Here is a 23,113-nt window from a genome sequence, read left to right as displayed (position 1 = left end):
CGTAAATTAAATAGATCAAAATAAAATCAAATATTATGCAATCTCCCCGAATCCAAGTATTACAAAATCATAGGTATTCGAGTCTGGAGAAAAGGATGTGCCACTACAACGTCTTCTTGACCTCTGCTGCCACGTAGCAGCGATCATCTTTACCCTCGACCTCTTTGACGAGTTGTTCCATTTCTTTCACCTGCTTGCGGATCTCTTCATTTTTCATCCGCTTTTCACGGTCAAAGAGCTCTGGATTCGGCTTCCGGTAGCTTCCCCCAATGCGATCCCAGAGGGTCGTGAACTGTCCGTAGTTGTAGTTGAAGTAGTAATGGTGGATGGTGTGGCATGCAGATCCGTTCACTACCGGCGAATCTAGGGCGTATTCTCCATCATCTGCTCCTAGTCAGCCAGGGGGATCAATCCCAAGTCCCACCTGGGGGAGAGTGATCCGGTGGAGATCAGGTCACTCACGAATCATCACCGTCCAGATCGTCACGAAGACAAAAAGGATCAAGTAAGCTCCCTTCTGCAGGGGAAACAGGAACGGATACAGATGGTAGGGGAAACTCTGGCTAAACCCATCCAAGGGATGAAACGCATAGCTAGCATAGGGGGTTGAGATGATCCACTTGTGGTGGGCTTTGTGCAGATGCTTGTAGACCCAAGGGTGGTGCAAACCACGGTGGATAAAGTAGATGCCGAAATCGGTGAAGGTGATGAACAGTGGAAATTGGAGATAGGTATACAGCGGGAAGGGACCTTCGTCGGCGAAGTCATACAGCTTCGAGTACCCTCGTACCTCTGCTACAAAGCACAGGGCCGTCAGAACGGCCATTCCCGGCATGGATTTCATCGCCTGCTTGATCTCCAGGCTGATTTGGTTTCGGAGGAACTTGGGATGATTCATGATGCGTTTGTCGTAGACGAAACAGTATGACAGAGTTGAGGTGATAAAATAGAGAATGACACCGAACGCCCTAATCCGGGGGAAATTCTGCACCATCAGTCATTGCATCGGGCATTGTTCAAAGGAAAGAGGGGGCTAGATGCCGACCATGCAACGAGAAACAGACTCAGTCCCTGCCGGAAGATATTATCCCTCGGCCAGCTGCTTTGGACCGCCCACTGGGATGGAGTGACCTCGACATATCTATTGATATTCTGGTTCAGAGCACCAAATTCGGTTTTGTTGAGAGACAAATGATTATGAAGTAGTTTGCCCGCAGGTTTGGGAAAGACGCTGGCGTAGAGTCGGTCGAGTACCAACGTGTCAAACACATCTAAAAGCACGTCCATGATGTCGACATTGCCTGAACCATGAGAGATCGAAGGGTATAAGGAGAGGATCAAGAAACTGTGATGAATAAATGGTACGAAAGTCCGTTAAAAACGCAGGGCGAATAGATTTGCTGGCCCTGACACGTGAGGCCGGAAACACGAGTTCCGCAGCGATGGGGGATGGGTTGATATACGATATACGGTGTGCCTGCAAAAACAACAGGCGATAGATTCATCCCCAGTCCTAAGTCCAACTGTCCAACAGCATCTCTACCCGGTCGGTGGATCCCCCTAGGTTGGTCGATGGGGTCCGACTCACCAACTGCTTGTTTATTTTTATTAATCTCCCGTGTCTTCGGGGTACTGGGCAGTGGACGCATCCCGAACGGTTCATTCCAGAATAACAACATCTGATCAGCAAGACTTTGCTCAGAAGTTCCCTCTTGGGGGATCAGAGCAGTGGATGGTCAGAGCTCTGTTCATGGTCAGAGCTCTGTTCATGGTCAGGACATGTCAGATGGGCATAGACAGTATAGTTCTTCTATGACTCCTATGAACCTTTATTGACCTGCAATCTACCCATCAGCGTCTAAGACCCCTTCAAGTTGTTAAATGCATCCCAGCAAGTCCAGGTGCTGCATTTCTCTGGTAGTCCAGCCCTGAAATTTTTCGATTACTGCCGGATTAGCATCCAACTGGGCTAATGCTCAGCCTGTGCAGAGAGGATAATGCAAATACCGTTACAACTCGAGCAAATATATCACTGTATCATTCCATTCAACTGAGGAATTCGACGCTTAAGCTTCAAATGGATGACAGCTGATCTACAACTTATATCTGTCTCATCAACTAAATCTCTCGCTCAGGTAGTTGATCGAAAACCAGCCCTAAACCTCTACGAATGGAAAATTCGATACTTTTGCAACAACAATTAGATGGTCACTTCCAGGGCATGGTACCAGGATTCTGTCAATAGTGTTTATCATTCTCCCTCTCAAGATGAAGGCGATACGTGTAATTCGTAAGCGGCGACATGCACGTGACTAGATACAGAGCGGCGTTGGTTGATACCTGAAGAGGCAGGTGTATGATACGCGTCTGTATTTTACAGCATCACATCATCATTGTGAGGAGGAAGAGAAAGAACAAACGAAGAATAAAGGATTCAACCATATTCCCTAAGTCATAACCTCTCCTATTATTGTTCTTATTCTTCTTCTTCTTTTTTATCTTTTCCATCTTCGTTGTCTTATCCCGTTGGCTCTGTTCCTAGACGTCCTTCTGTCTCGTATTGTATTGACCATTTCCTCGTCAATTCGGGCGTTTTGGCCAACCGCCCACTTACTGACTGCTTTGCCATCCTGTCTGTCCCCTTTTCATTCCTGATTTTTATTGTTATTTTTGATGTTCCTGACGTTGAATTAATTGATTGACTGGTTTGATTGATTTTATTTTTTATTTTTATTTCTTCTCCTTTTCCTTTTTCCTTCGGGAAAACCCCCTCCCCCCCAAGAAGTGAGAGCAAGACCAAAAAAAAAAAAAAAATTGAGTCGCTGCCCAGAGAAGAACGGCGGGGTTTCTCGTGCGACGCACATCCACACACTCTCCCCCCGGCGCTTTTCCCTTTCGCACCACTACAGCTCCCCCCCCCGGTATCTCCTCCTGTCTGCACGATGGACTGGCACCCTCAGGATGAGCCATTGAGGCAGCTGGCCTGCTGTCTTCGTGACTCCTTGAATCCTTATGACCGTAATGCTCAGAAACAGGCCGAACAGGTGCGTTGAACTTAAGTCGGAGGCATTGCTTTCCCTCGTCCTCGTCCCTCTTTCATCTCCTCCCTTTCTATGGATTCCCTCCCTATGGTCTCTATCATCGAAGCGTATGACTACCTCGGACTAACTTGGAGTCTGTTCCCTCGCGGTGTAGATGCTAGTACAAGCAACCTCCGCGCCCGATTATGTTAACTATATCACCTACTTGTTCAGTACTCCGCAGAGTCCTGCGGTGGTGGCCTTTGATGAGAGCACTTGGAACATGGTTCGTTTCGCTGCGGCGATGAACCTGAAGACGAAAATCCGCGTGGCATACAACACCGTCGCCCAGCCCTGCCTGTCGTTCATCCGGTCGGCGACCCTCCAAGGACTTCGCGACGAGAACTCCCAGGTGCGAAACTCGGCCGGAAGTATTATCACGGAGCTGGTTCAACAAGCGGGACTACTGGCATGGCCCGAAGTTCTCCACGAGCTGTTGAATCTGGTGGACAATCCCTCGAAGGAGCACCCAGTCCTGGCGCAGGAGGCTGCCATGTCGGCCCTCGCAAAGGTCTGCGAGGACAACCGCAAGATCCTCGAGCGCGACTACCAAGGCCATTGCCCCCTCGACGTCATCATCCCGAAACTGCTGGAGTTCACGTCGAGCGAAAGCGCCAACGTCCGCGCCACAGCCCTCAAGACCATCCACATCTTCCTTCCACACCGGCCGCAGGCGTTGGTGGCGTCGATGGATCTCTTCTTGTCACAGTTGTTCCAGCTCGCCAACGACTCTAATACGGATGTGCGCCGCACAGTATGCCTGACTTTTGCCCAGCTCGTGGATTTTGCCCCGGAGAAACTCATCCCGCACATTGGAGGACTGGTCGACTACATCATTATGCAGCAGCATGACCCGAAAGATCCCGAACTCGCCCTTGACGCCGCCGAGTTTTGGCTCGTAGCCGGAGAGCAGGTGAAGTTACAACAGCCGTTGGCCCCGTATATGCCCAGGATCGTCCCCGTGCTGCTTCAAAGTATGGTCTATGACGAAGATGAGGCTCTCCGCCTGGACAAGGAGGGAGAGGACGCCGAGGTGGAAGACCGTGCCGAAGACCTCAAACCTCAGTTCGCAAAATCCAAGGGCTCCCGATTAGATTCGTCCAAGGCGGATGGGCAAGCCAACGGCAACGCGCGTGCCGAGGCTGAGGATGACGACGACCTCAGCGAGGGCGAAATTGAGGACTCTGAATTTGGAGACGATCCAGAGGACGAATGGACTTTGCGCAAGTGCTCCGCTGCCGCCTTGGACATCTTTTCAAACGTCTATCACCAACCGATCTTCGAGGTCATTCTGCCGTATTTGAAGGAGACCCTGCGCCATGAGCAGTGGCCCCAGCGGGAAGCGGCCGTCCTCACCCTGGGCGCGGTCGCAGATGGATGCATGGATGCTGTCACCCCCCATCTTCCGGAGCTTGTCCCCTACCTCATCTCGCTCTTGAACGATCCGCAGCCCGTTGTGCGACAAATCACCTGCTGGTGTCTAGGCCGGTATTCCGAATGGGCGTCGCACCTGGACAATCCGTCAGAGAGAGCCAGTTTCTTCGAGCCGATGATGGATGGAATCCTGCGTCGAATGTTGGACAACAACAAGAAGGTACAAGAGGCAGCGGCGTCTGCGTTCGCCAGTCTTGAGGAGAAATCAGATGTCAACTTGGTCCCATACTGTGAGCCGATTCTCCGACAGTTCGTGCAGTGCTTCGGGAAGTACAAAGACCGAAACATGTACATCCTGTACGACTGTGTCCAGACCCTAGCCGAGTGCGTCATGGGAGAGCTAGCGAAGCCCCACCTTGTTGATATCCTCATGACCGCACTCATCGACCGCTACAACAAGGTCTCGGATCAGTCTCGAGAGCTCTTCCCGCTGCTGGAATGTCTTGGGTATGTCGCTGCTGCCTACGGTGACGCGTTCGCTCCTTTCGCTCCTCCTCTCTTCCAGCGGTGCACCAAGATCATCTATGGGAATCTGCAGGAATACATCGCATCGGTCAATAACCAGGGCATCGAGGAACCGGACAAGGATTTCTTGGTCACCAGCCTGGACTTGCTGAGTGCCATCATCCAGGCCATTGATCCGCAGAAGAGCGGCGAGCTAGTGGCCAACTCGCAGCCTCGTTTCTTTGACCTGCTCTGCTTTTGCATGGAGGACCCAAACTATGAAGTTCGTCAATCGTCGTACGCACTGCTGGGCGACTGTGCCATCAACATTTTCCCTCAGCTCGAACCATTTATCCCTAATATCATACCCACGTTGATCAAGCAGCTTGACCTAGACCTGATCCGGGACGACGAACGGTACACGGGCTTCAGCGTGTTGAATAATGCGTGTTGGTCGTGCGGAGAGATTGCGGTCAACGAGAAGGCGGCGTTGTCACCGTACTTGGACAAACTTTATCACGGCTTGCTTATCATCCTCAACAACGAGGAAATCATTGACTCGGTCAATGAGAACGCCGCAATGGCTTTGGGACGCCTGGGGATCTGCTGCTCGGATCAGCTGGCCCCTCGTCTCAGCTCTTATGCCGCGGTTTTCCTGAAGTCGATGAGCAAGATCGACTTCACGCGGGAGAAGGCATCCGCCTTTTTGGGCTTCAATCAGGTTGTCATGAAAAACCCGCAGGCGATGGAATCCAGCCTTGGTCAATACTTTCAGGCAATTGCCTCGTTTCCCAGCAAGTCGCTCAGTCAAGAGGACTACCGTGACATCCAGAGCTCATTCCAGCAGGTAAGACTTGTTAATTCTACGTGTGGCCGGTGAGAGGGGCAGCACTGACAACGAAGTAGGTGCTGCAAGGCTACAAAAATATGATACCCAACTTTGATTCCTTCCTCTCGCAGCTTCCGCCCAATGTTGCTCAGAAGCTTCGTTCTGTATATCAAGTTTAGATCTATATCCGGCATTGTTAGTGGTTCATGATGACAAAATCCATGGCGAAAGGCGCACTAAAATTGCTATTTTATTTTCCCTTGAAGTTCTGATGCCTCATTTTTGACCCAATGTCTAAATGAATTCTATTGGATGACGTGGTCAACTGATGATTTCCTTGATCTTTTTTCCCCTGCATGGCGTGTTCGTCTTATTTTTTCTTATTTCTCATCTTTTTTTTTTTTTTTTTTTGCCCTGTGCGGATCTCCTGTCAGGAATTGCATAGAGCAAGGCCTAAGGACTGGAAGCGTCGAGTATGTAGGAAGCAGGGAAGATACTCCTTGAGGGCTATATACAATCGACGAGGGAAGGACGCCATGACGCGATGCATAATGGACTGATTCATGATGGACGAGGATTTCTGTATCATTTGGTAGATAGACTACGCAAACAAAAAAAAATCATATAGTTTAGATAGATCAGCGGGGCGACTACTCCAATTTTCTTTTACTCTTTTTCTTTTCTTTTTCAATTCTTTTTTTTATGCCCCTTCCATTCCTCCAAACGTGATCAGGCTAAAGCTACCCTTCTCAACGTCTTCCCCCTGAGGGCCCAACAAAAACAGAAACAGATCAAGGTAAAGATGCTAAGTATAGACAACGTTTAATCTCAGTGACTCGGGATCATCTCCAGTCAGCCGCACATCACCCCTGAATCTCTGCACTCTACCCATGTCTGCATCCTCACAGCCAACAGGTCAGGATTTGCTAGGCAGGAAAGAGATAAATAGTTAGATTAGATTAGTTAGTCAATCAGTCTGGAAACTGGAGAGAATAGTTCCAAAATTATATCCGGACCCCACGCGAGACCCACCAAGGATAGCGTCGGCAAGAAGTTAGCGATCAAAGCAATCATCGATCAATCGCGATATGGCACCCATCCAGGAAGGACGCGTGGGGGGGATGTATGAGAGTGAATTGACCACCAAATAGTAGCGTGTGTTTGTGCTACTGTCCAGGATGACTTTAGAATTATAGATAAAAAAAGATGAAACGGCCGATCTGGTTGTCAAGACCCTTAGTCTGTGGTTTAGTTTTGCCGACCTTCTTGGGACTTTGCTTATAGAGGTTAGTGTGTGTTCTGGAGAATGTACTTTGAGGGCCCAGTTACAGAGTAAATTGACTGAGTAAGGTAGGTAGGAAGGTAGAAGCCACTAGGCAACGAACTAGGCACTTCCAGAGGTAGGGGTATGTGCAAGACCACACAGCCTAGTTGGGTTCCCCTTTCGGCTGCATCAGTCCATCAAGTGCTTAGACAGGTAAGTCGGCAGAGACTGAGTGGAGAGTCCAGGAAGAGACTAACTATCTCTGGGGAAGAGGGTAGTAGAGCTGACGAATCAACAGTATCGTCCCAGTGGAAATGAATGATGCTTCTGTTGCTTTTTTCCCTCCTCCCCCCGCGCACGTCCCTGGGGAAAAAAGAGGGAGAGGGTGGGCTCGTCAAGAGAGCCATCTTGGGTAAGGCGTGGCTTGGCAAAATTCGGAACGGAAGCTGGTGAGGCTCCGGGAGGCGTTTCACATGGAGATTCTTCCATTACGCGGTCGACTTTACCCGCGACATAAGGATCGGTATGGATCCGTATGGACTAGGACGAAACGGTCTAGTATGGTAAGTTAAGTTTCCTTTGTTTGTTTGCTTTGTATGTATGATCCGCCTCCGAGTCCGACTCCGTGCGCTTACTTTTTCCCCGTTGAATGAATTAATGTGACTTGCCTGTTGAAACCTGAGGGATGGAAATGACTTCATGACTGCTCCAGACGATCGACGGGGATATTTTTATAAAGTTTAAAGCTCCAAACTTACATTTAAGTTCATTTATTTCCTGCGTCCACACTGGCTCAGACCTACTCAGAGCAGTTAACTAGTGGGTAAGTAGTCACCATCGTCCATAGCTTACCTCATGGACCAAATGTGGTAACCACCATCGCCATCCTGATAGGACCTGCAACAACCAGGACTACGGCGTATAGTACCGAAGCGAAAATCACCGCATCCAATAAGTCCATCTGAGGGATCAGTCCTTGACCTTATAGATTGGCCTACTCCTTCTTCATACGCACCGCACGTCAGACAGTCAGCAACATTCCTCTGCAGTAATAATGAAGGCAGAACCGGTAGATTGCGCTATTAGTCGAACCATTCCGATAGCCTAATTGACAGCCTAACAAGTGGACCGGGTCCGGGTGATTCATCTTCCCGAGAATCATCTATCCATTAATGCCGTCAGTCGTTCTACCGTTCTATGAATATACAAGGAACTTTTTAAGTACGTAGTAAATACATCCATGCTGAAGGAAAGAAGATGGATAGTAAGGGTAAACTAATATGGTGACTCACGGAACCTACCATAGTTCCGTCTTCAGTTGATTGGGTTCTGACATGCCTCTCTGATGATTGTTTGGCATGGTTTTCTCATCGGGCGACGGGAAGTGACAAGGAGATTCATCCTTCGTCCACATGGCCCGCCAAACGACCAGGATGGCCATGTGCGACCTAAATAGCAAATAGCACTAAGTATGGATATAGACTGCTAATCCTTCGATTGGTATGGACTCGGCTGGAAAGAGGGGAAGGATTGATTTACCTCTTTCCCGACCGAGTAATGAACAGGCCTGTTGCCCTTTTCGGTCGATAGATCAGTGTTCTACCAATTAAGGTTACCACGAACCCAAACAAAGTTGACAGAGGAAAAACAAGCGGTGACCTCATCTGGATAGTCAGCTGCACTAACCCACATCCGGTGCCATCTCGCGAGAACCTTCTTGGCAAAAGGGAATTAGTCTGTGCAGGGATACCCAGGATGGCTTCCCATTGGCCGGCAGCCTTACGATCGTGCAGTACTATCGAATGCGGAGAATGACTGACCCAACCTGATTGGGTGCCATCGCACTGGCCGGTCGGGTATCTCCGCCATACCGAATAGGGGTTAATCAAGGCCAGTCTGGGTCAGCCCCGATCTGGCTACCAACTCTGCATCGATGTAGGGGGCAAAGTTGCCTATCTGCCAGTCTTCGGTTGGGACACACTCTATTTTGCCCTAGCTTTCTCCCTCTCACTCAATGGGAAATTGCTTCTTACAGTTTACTGAGTTAGTTTTATTGGACAAAAATAATCGTCCAGCCATGTACTGTCTGCTGCGGCGACGAAGGCCAAGGTGCTAACCACTTTAGTTGAGCAATATGGTATATGATACCAGCCAAGCCTCTAAGCATATTGACCTTACATCTTGTACAGGGATCCCAAGCCACTCCTTGTCAAAATCGTCACATGGCAACCTTTAGTACTGTAGGTGATGTAGGGGGGCAAGTCCTTCGCTTCTCACTACATCCCAGTCAGGGATGATACACACCCCAGAAAACGTGGCATGAGGCTTTTGTGTGACAACGCATGCAGACTTTCTTGCTGATGCAGGTTGGCAGCCTGGGAACTGCTGTCAGACGGCCATCAGGCAGCATGCACACACGGACGCGGCTACACATGACATGATGTGATTCCTAATATCGCTTACCATCGAGGCCAGGCCGCGTCGTCCAGGTTGAACAGCGCAGCTCATTAACCAGGGACTATAGTTGATCATTCAACGGCTTGGCAACCTTTCTTGTGACCATGGGTCTGGCCCCTAGGAGATACAGAGTAGATCAATAGCCTTGATATCTATAGTAGCTTTGTCTAAACCCCTGGACACTTACCTGTCTAGGTAACTCAGTATTCGTCAAAGATTCTGATCGCCTCGACTGTCCAATCAGATCCAACAAGAGCAAAGTGGTGGGTGGTCTTTTTTTTTTGTTGTTTTCTTTTTAAAGGTTTTTGCTGTGTTTAGTCCAAATTTACCTTCTATGGCGCATTAGCACACCTAAGCCCCCTTTTCTTTGGACCATCAATTAGTTTGATTATCACTATGACTATTGATTAACCTCATCACTAGCTTTCGGTTGTTCATCTCCCTCTCCGGTGAACCAACTGCAGTTGACCGGTAATAAGGACTTCTCTTAGTTCAAATTAGCGAGTCTGGCTGAGAAGGACACAGTTTCATCAGGTCGGCTGGAAATTTGTAAGAGCGGCTGAAACTGTACTACCCTCCCTCGACACCCTGTTCCGTGATTCCTCGGTAGCTACACAGTTGTATCTTCCTCCGATGGAACACTGGTTAGCACCGGGAAAGTTATGCTTACTCAGTACTCCATATATAGTTAGTTACTAGATCCCAGACGAGTGGACCAGGTCATCTTCACAACTCTGTGCCCCGTAGTTTGTAGGGTTCGATGCCCCACTACCCTCATCGGTAACCATTACTTCAAAGGGAGAAAAAGCCTAGAAGATACATACTTAAAGTTCCCACGGCAAGATCCAACATTTCCATGTAATGGGAGAGATACATCACCGAGGCTAGGTTAGTATCTCACTGCAACTAAGTCCATGAGTTTATACTTTCCAGCCTTGTTCCCGAAACATTTGGCGTTTTCGGGGTAGTGTTCTTACTTTGCTTTTTCTCTAATAGTAGGTATTAGTCGGTGGGGTATTGGCTTTGGGGGTACTCTGTATGGCATGGTGCTTTATCTGGGTTATTTTTATTCTGATGATGGTTTCTTTTCGCTCGTACCTACCTATCTAGGGAGGTACCTTGCCTAGGTACTAAGTATGGACGCTTACGATACTTGAAGCAGCGTTACACAAGGCTTGGGCTGCGACAACTGAACAAGTGAACCCCTGGTCGGGATGCAAACCCCTCCTTTCGCATCCTGTGTTTAAACAAGTTGTCCGTAGTTGTCTGTTGATAAACATGATTGAGATTCGGACTAAGGACAGACATCGGTTGTTATGACCTGATCCTGATTCCTAGGAATCAGGATCAGAAGAAGATAGTGAACTTAGAACTACGGAGTAGTACTCCGTAGGACAAGTCAAGTATAGCTAGGTTAGCTTATCTTTCATATTTAATCCTAACGTAACCATTTCTTATCCACCTGATAAAATTGGCCGATGGGAATCAGAAAAAAAAATAGTCCACTTATTCTACCTTAGTGTCGGGTAAAAACGGCGCACGGTGATAGGTACTCCGGATACAAAGACAGTTGAATCCACCAGGGGCAGGAAGTGGGAAAGTTTCCGTCAGGGTCTATCCCAGTGAGCAATAAGGTTGTTACATGTCCATGAGTTGGCCCTCTTAGCGTCGTTTCATTGATTTTTAGTTTGGCATGGTCACCGGATGGCGTCTCTTAGTTGATAGATTAATTTTTTTTTTACTTGTTTGTTTTTTTACATGCGCCCTTTAAATAAGTTGCACAATATCGGCAATCTGCCTTCCAAGGCACCCTTCGTGGGGAACGGACTCCTCTTTCCGTTATCACATGAAAATTAAACCATCCTCGATAAATAAGAGAGATGTGCCACGAGGGAAGTTAACAAGGACATTCGTCAGACAGACGAATAGGGAGGGATTGATGAATCTTACTCTTAGTCTTACACCCCTTAACACATCCATGTGCATGCTAGATCCCCCAGACCCTGGCTTGCCTTGCATGGTGGTGGTTTCGTCGATTTGCTCGTCCCATATAACCACAACCGTCATAGGGCCAGCGAAAATGGGCCAGTGGAATAATTTCCTTTGAATCTCACTTGTGGGCCTCGGGGACGGGGCGAAGGATTACTCTAGGGGTTAGACGATCACCCTGACCAAGAGGGGGAAGATCCGCGGACTTTCGAATCTGTTTTTGGTATAGAGCAAGAGGAATGGAATAATGTATTAGTACTATTTTTTTTTAAATAAAAAAAAAAAAGATCCTTTTTGCTCAGTGGAATGTGTCAAGATCTACTCCGTACTTAGAGTATATTGCAGGTGACCTTATACTGGAACTGATACTCTAGAATAGACTGTGAACAGTGAAACGGTAATAGATCCATATTCTATCAGCTAAACCCAACATAGGTAGCGGTATACACTTCCTGTACTCCGAAGTACATATAGAAATATAATACAGAGTACATCTGGACATATTCTTGACAAACACTAAGATGCAGTCAAGCGCCTGTCTACTGTGTGTCATCAAAACATGTACCGACCTGCTAGTGGCAGTCAGGAACCACAGGACAGAAATGGCGCCGCTGGCTCGGTTATGGAGCAAGATGTGCAGAGAACTCGCCTTGCCTCAAAGGGCAAGTATTCGGCTCAACCCCATCGCCGTCGGTTGGACTGAAGCTAGCCACATCTATGGAGTAAGAGTTCAAGATTCCGCTCCTACCACGGGCTTGGCATGGCCATTGGCGTTTCGGGAATGGGATGATATGATCCAGATGTTGCGCCCTCCGCTTAACATTTCACTGGGGGTATGAGTCAACCTGGATTAGAAATCTCAAACATACTTAATAACAGCATCGCGCTACTGCCACTAATTCACAGGGACCAGTCGGATTACAGTCGGAATAGGGTCGGGATAGGAAGAATAAGCCCAGCTCTATCAAATTAAACAAAAAGCCGAGATCTGCGAAATCTCCATAGTCCATCATCATATCTGGTACTGGAAGACTGGTACACACTACGAAGTACTACTCCATTCAGAGGCTTAGACTCTCCCCAACCCTTGTGAGCTCAGGGAAATAAGATGGGGAAGGTTTGGTTTGTCCCACACTGTCGGTGTGGAATGATCAGATGGCAACGAAATGAACCCCAAGTTCCAGCTGAAGTAGAAAGAAAGAGTTTTTTTAAAAAAAAAAAAAAAAAAATAAATAAATAAAAAGTAAAAAAGAAAAAAAAAAAAAAAAAAAAAAAAAAAAAGAGGATCCTGCCGCCCGTCAAGTTAGACTCCTCCGCCTTTTTTACAAACCATGGTCCAAACATCCTTGGAAGAGCAACAAAAAGGAAAACGAAAAAGGAAAGAAGGTGGGAGGGATGGGTGGTGGTTGTGCTGCCATGTGGCTCAGAATGAGGGTTATTTTTATTAGAATTTTGCCCCTGCGTCGCTCTGATTGGACACATCCCGGATCGGGGTCCAAGATGGCCCCGGTCCAGCTGAGTAGAGGGGGGCTAATCCAGACCAGCTCAAACCCAGACCATTCCCAGTTGGGTTATTGAAGAAATACATCCAGCAGGGCGTTATACTCTGTACTCCGTAAAGTACTTACCTTACTACGGAGTAATTGAGTAATATTCTCTCACTCTCTAAATCCTAATCCTAATTAATAAAATGACAATAATCAATTCCTTTTTATTATAATTTTTATTATTCCCGACAGAGGAGGCTTAAAATCATGATCACTCCATCCATGATCCATCCACCAGTGTGCTACTAGTCCAACTACTAATAATACTACTATTATGGTTCCCCGTCCTCTCCCTCGTCCTTCCTCTCTTGTGCTTGCGGTCCCTTTCCCCACTGCCAGAGACGCGCTACTATCATCCTAGTATTCTTCGGTCGATTTCCCTCACCTACTCCATACATTTTCTTTTTGAGGATTTCTACACAGTACATTCCTCGACGATCTGCGTCTGACCGGTCGTCTCGTGGCGCTCTAACAGGTCCCCAGAAGATTCACGTTAGTGGCTTTAATTTTGATTGACTTTTTTGTTTTTTTAATTTTATTTTTTAATTTTTGTGTTTTAATTTTTTTTAATTCTGACTTTTTATTTTTATCTATTTTTTTTTTTTTTTATTATTATTTTAAGGATCATGATTGATTGCTCCCATTTGATTATCTTATATTACATTCTTGGATCTGATTCTATTTCTTCCCGTCCATTGTTCCTTTTTCCTGGGCCTATTTTCCCCTTCTTATTATCTGACGCTCCTCTAAATCCTTCAGCTGAAAAAGTGGCTGCATGCATTAATACCGGCCTACTGGTTTGACCTAGAGTTTTGACCCAGCACCTCTTATACTCGTCCACTTCCTCCGGTTCCTGCCTGACTCTTGCCTATCATTCTCGAATTAAAATTATTATAATCCCCCGAGCTGCTCCAGTCCCTTACCGTTTTCTCGTATTCCCCACGTGCATCCGTTCTTCATCTCCTTCCCTCTTCTTCCCTCCGCTTTGGGGCTGCGGCTCGAGGTTATTTTTGGATTCTGCATTTCTTGGGCCACCGACTGCCTATATACTCCCCTCCGCTCCTCTGCATTCCCCTCTCCATCCTCCTCTGTTCCCCTCCTCGATACCCTCCCTCAAGTCCTAGACCATCTATTGTCTCTTCATCTTCGTCTATTATTCGCTATCTTTGATATCTTCCCCTCCTTACTTCGCTACCGTGGGTAGCTGTGACTCTTCTTTTGAATCTAACTTCCTACATTCGATCCTTATTTCCTACACATTATACATAATGGCTGGTCCAGGTGGTGGTCCTCCCCGCAAGAGCCATACCAAGTCCCGTTTCGGATGCAAAACGTGCAAGAGACGTCATATCCGATGTGACGAGAGTTTCCCACAGTGGTATGTACCCCTCTAGACAGTATTTGCCATGGGAAGAATGTCCTATCCTGACCCTCGGTGCAGCCGGAATTGCACCAAGCACAACTGTCGTTGCGATTATATGGACGACGCCACTGTCCGTGACGAATCGACCGCCAACCGCAAAGTCCCCGACCTTCTTATGTCTGCTGAGATTGAAATGGAAATCAAGAACTGGCACATTACCGGCGTTCCTCCCTTCCCCGAAATGGTGCACTTTCCGCGCAGCGGTTGGAGTCGGCTATCTCGAATCGACCTTCGGCTCATCCACCATATCATTGGCCTCTCGATTGATCTTCACCGTCGCGGCTTCAGCAACTGTACCATCTGGGCTCAGAAGATGCTATCGTAAGACGAGCAGACAATCTTTTTACTTCTTTGGCAGGCGTACTGATGATTGCGCAGCTTTCTCACCATCGCTCTCTCCCACGACTTTGTGATGAGCTCGATTTTAGCGTTGTCCGCTTCACATCTCGCCTGGATCACTCGAAATAAGGAAACCAAACAGTTGGCCTATCACCATCGGGGTGTTGCCATTCAGGGACTGCACAAGGCTATCGGAGCCTTTTCGAGGACGAATTGCGAGGCGATCCTAGCCGCATCTATTCTCCTCTCCTGGCAGGCTTCGGAATGGTAAGTTTTGGTCCATGGTTGAAATGGCGCCCAAAGCTGACAATTATTCCAGGCAGAGTTGGGCGTCTTTACAGCAAGGTCTTACCACGGTTCTCAATTCGATGCCCCCCATGTGGAAGCAGGAGTCGGAATTGGCCATATTTCTGGAGAGCCAGAGGTATCTGGGATGCACCAACACCCCCATGATGACCGGTTATCATTTCCAAACGGAGGACCTGGTCAGCCTCGATCAAACCATCATGGCCCTTCAAAGCGTGCAGAAGCGCGTCGCCCATAACCCCGAACACTACCGCCGAATTGGAGAGCTCCTTGAGTTTGTGCGCCATTTCCAGAGAGACCTTCTATCGCAGACACCTGAGCAGGCTTTCGAGCGCATGCAGCCGCTACGCAGATGGCTATTCTGGCTGCCACCGGCTATGCTCCGTGGTGGAGACGCTGATTTCGCAGCCCTCTCGATTATCGCCCAGTTTTTCGGAATCGGAGTGACCCTGGACAGCCTCTTCCCTGACCTGGGGGGTGCTTATCTTGGCCCACTGTCGGTTGCGCCAATCGAGGAAATCTACCGGGCTATTACCACACGGAGCGCAGCGGACCCATTTAATCCTGACCTGCAAGTGGCCTCGTCCCTCATGGAGCTGCCGCTACATATCGTTTCCAAGTACAAGAGCCGCCTTCAGTGGTCGCCGCGGACCTCGATCGATTATTCTCCAGCTCCACCGAGTCCATATCAAAGTATTCAGGACTACCGCCTCGCATCTTCGTCCTCTCCGTCCTCCACATCGGCTACCTACGCCCCTTACACCCCGCCACTGCAGTCTCCGCCAGCTATGACGATTGCCAATTCCCCATTTGACGTGACGGGGACCTACGTGACAGCTCCAGGCACTCAGGCCCTATATCCACCGTCACCTCGATTACTGTCCGATCCGCGAGAGGACCTGTCTGACTATAGCCACGACGGCTCCCTCCAGCATTCGCCCGCCTTTGCTCCCCCGTACATCGACGATGTTGTGTGCGGAGGGGTGGATGGGATAGGACTGAATCTGGAAATTTATGAGGAACCCCATCCGATTGTTGGAGGATTCAACGGGCCGGAGCCTGTGTGGACTGGAAGCATCTGCACGTAGGCATTCTCTTCTCTTATTCTTTACTTCTCTACTTCTCTTCTCTACTTCTCCTCTTCTCTACTTCTCTTCTCTGCTTCTTCTCTACTTTTTCCTATTTTTTTCCTTTTTTTTTTTTTTTTTTTTTTTTTTTTTTTTTTTTTTTTTCCTCCGATGTCTATTTATATACCAGTGATCGAAAAAGGCATTTTATTGGGTTTAAGTTTGAACTGCATTTAGTTACACGGCGAATAGAAGGATGGGGGCTGTTTTGGATGGCACGGTGGATTCGTGGCATTCTGTGATATAGTTGTTTTTTTTGTTTGTTTTTTTTTTTTTTTTGAGTTATCTGCATTTTGACACTCGTTATGATACCGGGCGGATCGAAAAGATCCCCAAGCAGGAATGAAGCCAATGAGCGCATGGATTGATACCAGGATCACAAAAACTATATAGCTGAATTATATAGTATATACCCTCGCTGTACCCACTCTTTCAAAATAAAAATAAAAATAATAAATAGATAATATTATTATTGTTAGTGTTATCATTATCCCACATTCCAACGCGGGGAGAGGGGCAAAAGGATATAAATAGTCCTTAACCATAGACATGAAACGAATGATCGACCTTCAGGGAACATCCTTATATCCAACATAACATACCACCCAACCTGCCACACTTCCTGCAAGGTATGCATGGCCATATGGGGGCCATATGGGGGCCATATGAGGGCCATGTTCACCACGTGCGGGCGGATATATATTTAGAATCCTGCACACGAGCAAGCTAGGTAGTCAGAACTTTAGTTCCCATCCAGACTGGGAAGGACGATCAGGGACTCAATCCAATAAGAGAGGGTGGGATACGAGGAGTGCATTGACCCACGAGGTGACAGGGTATTTCATTTCCGTCAAAGACAGCCTATTGTGGTGTACGTAGATTAGGATCGTGAATGTTAGTGACGCGATATACAGTACGTAAACATACTAGGTACCTATGTAGTACGGTAAGTACATACAAATCCACCATCACGTGGATCAAACTGACGCTTAATAACAGTTGGGATGAAGGAGATCTTGGCTACCAGACTAGACTGGGGCTCGTATTCGGTATTCTGTCTTCATTTCTTTGATATCCACGTCGTATCTGTTGACCTCCGGTTACCCAGTCTATCCGATTCCGAGGACTGAGTTAGATTAGACTGTTAACTGTTAGCTGTTATGGAAATTATACTAGGAGTGTATCCTGCAGGATTGATCCAGTTGTTCTATTATTGGATCTCTTGCCATCCCATGTTCTATCGTCAAGTATCTCATGTCAACGATTAACTACTTAGTAATACAGAATGATAGGATAACGTATTCGGCAAGCGAGCGGGCCATGAAAGCGAGCGGGCCACCTTGTTGCATATAAAATATGACTTTTCGATTCTTAATAACTCCACAGATATTATTAGTACACATAAAATCCTAAGTCCCGCGGAATAAATATCGTTTTACACTATATATATTTTATTTATAATTTTATTATTTTTTCCCACTCTATAATACGGAAATATGATAAATACAATTGAATGTATTGTAATATAATAAAAGAACCAGAAAAAATATAGGCTTTCCAGTCCACTATATGTATATTTAGTATAATAATAGTGTATATCATATATTTAAGGCCCTCTCGATATGTTGTGGTTGAGATATTAGGTCCTAAAAAGCCCTATATTATATGCAATACGAGGTGGCCGACTCGCTTTCATGGCTGGCTCGCTTACCGAATACGTTAGAATGGATGATGTATAACTAATAAATAACTATGATAGCTTATATAACAACTTAGTCAGCACCACGTCAAACCAACTCTCCTTACCACCATGATCACCACTCATCAATCAAAATGGCCGAAACCGGCGGCTGGAACACGATTGAATCAGACGAGGTATATTCGTATTCATATTATACCCCATGACCAACTACTCTATGACAGATAGAACTAACAAAACAAGGGAGTATTCACAGCCCTGATCGAAAACCTCGGCGTCAAAGATGTCCAATTCGAAGAACTCATCTCACTAGATGCAGACACGATCCGATCTCTAAGGTACCCTTCTCCCCATCTTATTTCCTTGGTTACTTCGTTACTTCGTAACTAACTAGAAATAGTCCCGTATACGGCGTCATCTTCCTATTCAAATGGCTCCGATCACACCAGAGTAGCACGAGCTCGGACGCGCCCGCAGATGGGACATACGACGCTGGAGCCTCCGAAGCGGGGGTATTTTTCGCGGCGCAGACGATCCAGAACGCATGCGGGACGCAGGCGATTCTCTCAGTTCTTTTGAACCAGGACGGGGCGGATAAGGAAGGGGTTGACATTGGTGCCGAACTGCGCTCATTCAAGGAATTCACGGCGGGATTCCCAGCTGAGCTGCGTGGTGAGGCACTTTCGAATTCAGAGACGGTTCGGACGGCGCATAACGCGTTTGCGAAAGCGAGTCCGTTTGTGGATGAGACGACCCGGAGTGCGCACGACAATGACGACGGGGACGTCTACCATTTTATAGCGTATACGCCTGTCAACGGGAAGTTGTATGAGTTGGATGGGTTGCAGCCTTATCCGATTAGTCATGGGCAGTGTGACACGGAGGAGTTCCCTGAGAAGGTGATTGAAGTGTTGCAGAGACGGATTGCGCGGTTTCCCGAGGGTGAGACAAGGTTTAATTTAATGGCGGTGGTGAAGGATTTGAGGGTCAGGGCGAAGGAGATGGGAGATGCGGAGCTGTTGGAGCGCGAGGAGAGGAAACGTAAGGCTTGGGCTTGGGAGAATACCTTGCGTCGGTCGAATTTTGTCGGCTTCATTGGGGAGATGTTGAAGGGGGTGGTAGGTACGAAGGATAGAGAGGGTAAGTTCAAGGAGTGGGTGGATACTGCGCAGACGGAGACGCAACGGAAGTTGATGAGACGTTCTTGATTCTGCGAATCTTCAAAGATGTACAGTCTCACTACGATTAATACTAACTAAGTACATGCGAGCTTAAATCCCCCATAACCGGTATTTCTATGTACATCATTAGTTCGTGAGATAATTGCGCCGTATCCATGCTATCGAATCCTGTTGAAGGAAAAAGAAAGGCATCATCATCATCATTTTCATCACCGGCCACCTCAGTCCATTCTTGAATACCCCATCAGTTAGTACTCGATGATACGAGTTTTAACCTGCTCCACCATGGCGGCGGGAAGCTCGTCCTCGCGCATCAGGTTCATCGACAGCAGATCCGCCCAGAAGAACAAGGCTCGGTCTTGTGCATATGCAAGATAGTCGAACTCGTCCGTCTCGGACTCGGGTTCGGTTGCAGAGGACCCGGTTGAGTGGGTACCCTCTGTCTCCGTCGACGCCGAGTCATCGAAACCATTTGCTGCCGCTTCATCCGCTGCGATGCCCTCTTCCATCCCCGGTGCTTTTGCCTGCACAATTCCCCATGCCACCCACTGCGCGGAGTTGATCACTCGCCAGAGTCTCATCTGCTTCATCAGTGACTGAATCTCCTTCTCTGTACTGATCTCATGCGCCTTCTCGATTTCGGCCTGGCTTGGAGCATCCACGTCTGGCTCATCATCCAAGCTCAGAGGCGCCATGGATGTACTGGTTGAAGACATCCCACGCATGAGGGGAGTGATGGAGGGAGAATACTGTCCCGCCAATCCAGGCCGATGAGTCAAGTAAGCGCTGATAAAGCGACGCTGCTCCTCCAATCTTGGGAAATCTTTGACGCTACATGCCCAAGGTCGTTCTACGTCATGATAGTTGTAGCACCACTCAGTCTGTAGCAATTAATACCTAGCTTAGCCTGAACGGCATGGAGATTCGGAAACTCACGAAGTGGTTGGCGAATTCAAATCCAGGGGTGTTCGCCGAAGCATACTCGAAGTCAATAACCACCAACTGTTTGTGCTCGTTTTCGGGGCGAAGGAGCGGCGATTCTGAGCTAGGTTCCATCCGGAGAAGGTTGCCGTATTGGGTCTACTCGGTCAATCAGACACGTCTATCACTCTCATCCCAGAGGAACTCACATCGTTATGCGCAAAAACCAATTCTCGCTTGATCTCATCCATACCCCCATGACTGGAGACAAGCCACTTCCGGTAGTTTTCAACGGCCCTTCTAAACGTAGGCCATGGGACTCCACATACAAAACCCCGCCGCCGCCAGGGCTCGGAGGCCGCTTTTGTCTCGTTCTGCTTAGAACAGATCTCCTTGTCCAACCAGTTGGTGACCTTCTCGCAGCGATCAACCCATTTATCCCAGTTCCTAAATACCATCGGGCCGCCCTCCCTCTCTTCTTCCAGCAGATCAATGCCCTCGTGGAGCTCTCTCATACGCTTGGCGATCTGTTTCATGGTTCCGGGGTCCCGGAGATCTTTCGGGGTCAAGGGACGAGCATTGAAATATTCCTCAAACCGCCCATTTTTGAATGTTCCTAGCACTTTGGGACCGATATTCTTCCGCCCGAGACGACGAAGGATCTGTAGCTCATTATCTCGATCAATCAAGTGATCTACTTGCGGACCGTAAATTCGAAGTAAAAGCTTTCTAGAAACGAGGTGAGATGATATCCGTGGTTATATGCGACCAACAGACTTACGATGCGGGCTTTCTAGGCACGAGAGTGTATGACCCATCGTCGGCCTTCGGGGTAGGAATGTTCTGCGGCGGAGTGACCACATACACTGCATTAGTCAACGCCCCGCTAAGTCGAACAACTTCAATATCCCCGGCATATTCCGTCGGAATCTTGCGCCATCCCCTAAGCTGTAGTGTATGCGTCAAGCGCAGGATTTCACTTTTGAACCCCATCCACGCTTCCCGGTCCTTGGCCCGTCGGGTGTTGGCGCCATTTTCACTCTCATCAGCCTCCGCGCTGCCACCGCTATAAGCAAGGGTCTTCGAATTATCCAGCATTGCGTCAACACCAGGTGTCGCGGAATCTAGGTCTGGGTAGTCGGATTCCGAAGCGGAACTTCTCCGGAGTCCCTTCGGTTGGTGGCGCCGACGGACCGGGCGTCGGTCAGGCTGTTCAGGTCCGTTACCCAAGCTGCATGAGGCAGCATATTTAAGGAGGATTTTCTCTAATTGGTCCAGGGCTAGCGTGCGTTCGGAGCTGTGAGAAGTGGTCTTCTCCAAATGGTGATCATCCACGACGACCTCGTCATCCTCATCGTCCCCATCGCTCCCAGTACCGTCGACTTGGCCGAGTGTTTTCGCCCTGGACGCTCTCCGTCTCGATTGTTCGCGCTGCAGCCACTCATATACCTGGTAGAAGAGGTTGTTCTGGGGATCATCATCACCTTTTTTAATGATTTTGTCTTTCTCGTCCCAGGATACAGGTTCCGTGGTGACGCTTGACGTCTGGCTATTCCACGCCAAAGTGTGATATATTGGCGGTCGTGCCGTTGCTTTCTTGCTCAGAGACAGGCGGTGCTTGCGAGGAGTGTTCCCTTCCGCCGCGGGAGTATCATTGCTAAGTCCGTTGCCGGGTCGGATTCTCTGGAAAGAAAGGTCTAACCCGGTGCCCAAAATTGGCCGCAGTCCTTTTCGCAATTGATCAGAATCCATTGACGCTATGACATATGAAAAGGAAGTACGTGGGGGGACGGAAAGAATGAAGGGGAAGAGGTTGTGGAGATGACGGTGGTATGGAGATTAGGTGATTAGAAGGTTGTTGCAATGGGCCATCCGATCATCTGATCCAGTGCGGACCTCGGGAAATCCTACTCAGGCTACAGGGTAAAGAAAAAAGGGGGGCAGGATAGGAGGACCGGGGAACACAAGAAAGGGAATAATCAAGCTAAAATCGTTCCTCAACCTACCTTCAATGTCAGGACCAGAGAGATCATTCTGGTGAGTGAAGGAGGGCATGTCCAGACGCACAATAGGCGGGACTAAGGGAGAATCCCAGATTGGATGCAGACCAAGCCAACTTGGCTAGAAGACACTGGACAGGACACGTCGGGGTTATAAGGAACTGGAACGGTGACCCGCAACAGGACACTTGGACCAGGAATAGAGGGAGGCCCCTGAGCAACTGTGTGGATAGAATTTGCTTGACCGAGAGCGAACGGGGAGAAAAGCCCAATTGCTTTGGACAAAAAAAAGGAGCCAAAGGACGGCTAAGTGGGGTGGCCGATAATAGTGGTCCAGAAAGGCAGCGGTCGGAATCCCCCCAACAAGACGATGTCCACCAATCGAGCGGAACAGGAGACAGCCAGGATACTGACAAGACGTAGAAATAAGACTTGGGAAGATTAACAGAGCAGAGCAGATGCAGAAGCAACAGGAAAGACGATGATGAGGCCAGGATGTGGAGTGGCGATGACCGTTACTTCTGTTGGTCTTTCTTATCAGCGGTGTGCTCAGGTGACCTGGTGTGGCCAATCCGGAAACCAGTCACGGGCCAACGCATGGAGCCCCTTTTGGCTTTAAAATCATTAAGGCTTTGCTCGCTTGATCTTTCATCTTTTCTCTTTCCTAAATTCTTTACTCGTATCCTCAGCAGTGGCTTGACAGATGGGCCACTGTGCAGCCTAATCTGTCATGTTTGCCCCTCCCCCCCTGGGTGGACCAGGGTGGGAATTCCCGTGATAAGCCATCAGGAGTACGCCGGAAGTTCCCTGGTTGGTTGTACATGATAACCCATATTAACGGGGGTTGATAGACAAACAGACAGATAAATAGCTTGGATGATAGGTGAATAGGTAGATAGAAATGGATAGACAGGAGGCAATCCTTGGGTCGAAACTTGCCAACCTTTGGCCATCCATCCCGTTAGTTGGGAACGGGATCAGGTACAGTCATCCACATGTCGCTTGGGAGAAACAAAACCAGCCTCTAGCTTGGTTTGTACTGCGAAGTTATCATCATTAACTTTCATCTACCT

At 48.2% G+C, this 23,113-nt stretch overlaps 5 protein-coding genes across 5 annotated transcripts; 3 read left to right on the top strand and 2 right to left on the bottom strand.

Annotated features, from left to right (window-relative positions):
- Positions 1 to 103: 103 nt before the first annotated feature.
- SC5DL (sterol desaturase family protein) lies at positions 104 to 1,287 on the bottom strand (the record flags this gene model as incomplete). The annotated part of the gene is made up of 3 exons (XM_033565084.1): positions 104 to 384; positions 463 to 968; positions 1,046 to 1,287. 3 exons carry the CDS (start codon positions 1,285 to 1,287, stop codon positions 104 to 106), a joined length of 1,029 nt encoding a protein of 342 aa, XP_033430841.1.
- Positions 1,288 to 2,942: 1,655 nt separating this feature from the next.
- Positions 2,943 to 5,966, top strand: ATNIH1004_000367 (putative importin beta-2 subunit; the record flags this gene model as incomplete). Its single annotated transcript, XM_033565083.1, has 3 exons — positions 2,943 to 3,044; positions 3,196 to 5,805; positions 5,865 to 5,966. 3 exons carry the CDS (start codon positions 2,943 to 2,945, stop codon positions 5,964 to 5,966), a joined length of 2,814 nt encoding a protein of 937 aa, XP_033430840.1.
- An 8,346-nt stretch (positions 5,967 to 14,312) lies between these two features.
- On the top strand, positions 14,313 to 16,200 carry ATNIH1004_000366 (putative C6 transcription factor RosA-like; the record flags this gene model as incomplete). The annotated part of the gene is made up of 4 exons (XM_033565082.1): positions 14,313 to 14,422; positions 14,486 to 14,788; positions 14,846 to 15,073; positions 15,126 to 16,200. The coding sequence occupies 4 exons, from the start codon at positions 14,313 to 14,315 to the stop codon at positions 16,198 to 16,200; spliced, it is 1,716 nt and encodes a 571-aa protein (XP_033430839.1).
- Positions 16,201 to 18,072: 1,872 nt separating this feature from the next.
- Positions 18,073 to 19,146, top strand: ATNIH1004_000365 (putative 26S proteasome-associated ubiquitin C-terminal hydrolase; the record flags this gene model as incomplete). The annotated part of the gene is made up of 3 exons (XM_033565081.1): positions 18,073 to 18,114; positions 18,182 to 18,276; positions 18,339 to 19,146. 3 exons carry the CDS (start codon positions 18,073 to 18,075, stop codon positions 19,144 to 19,146), a joined length of 945 nt encoding a protein of 314 aa, XP_033430838.1.
- Positions 19,147 to 19,367: 221 nt separating this feature from the next.
- On the bottom strand, positions 19,368 to 21,792 carry ATNIH1004_000364 (putative choline kinase; the record flags this gene model as incomplete). The annotated part of the gene is made up of 4 exons (XM_033565080.1): positions 19,368 to 20,000; positions 20,056 to 20,199; positions 20,250 to 20,769; positions 20,822 to 21,792. The coding sequence occupies 4 exons, from the start codon at positions 21,790 to 21,792 to the stop codon at positions 19,368 to 19,370; spliced, it is 2,268 nt and encodes a 755-aa protein (XP_033430837.1).
- Positions 21,793 to 23,113: the final 1,321 nt, after the last annotated feature.

Source organism: Aspergillus tanneri (assembly GCF_003426965.1).
Source record: "Aspergillus tanneri strain NIH1004 chromosome Unknown AapTan_2_pilon_pilon_pilon, whole genome shotgun sequence".
Taxonomy (NCBI): Eukaryota; Fungi; Ascomycota; class Eurotiomycetes; order Eurotiales; family Aspergillaceae; genus Aspergillus; species Aspergillus tanneri.
The sequence above is the reverse complement of the archived record's forward strand: the minus strand, read 5'-3'. Positions and strand labels throughout refer to the sequence as shown.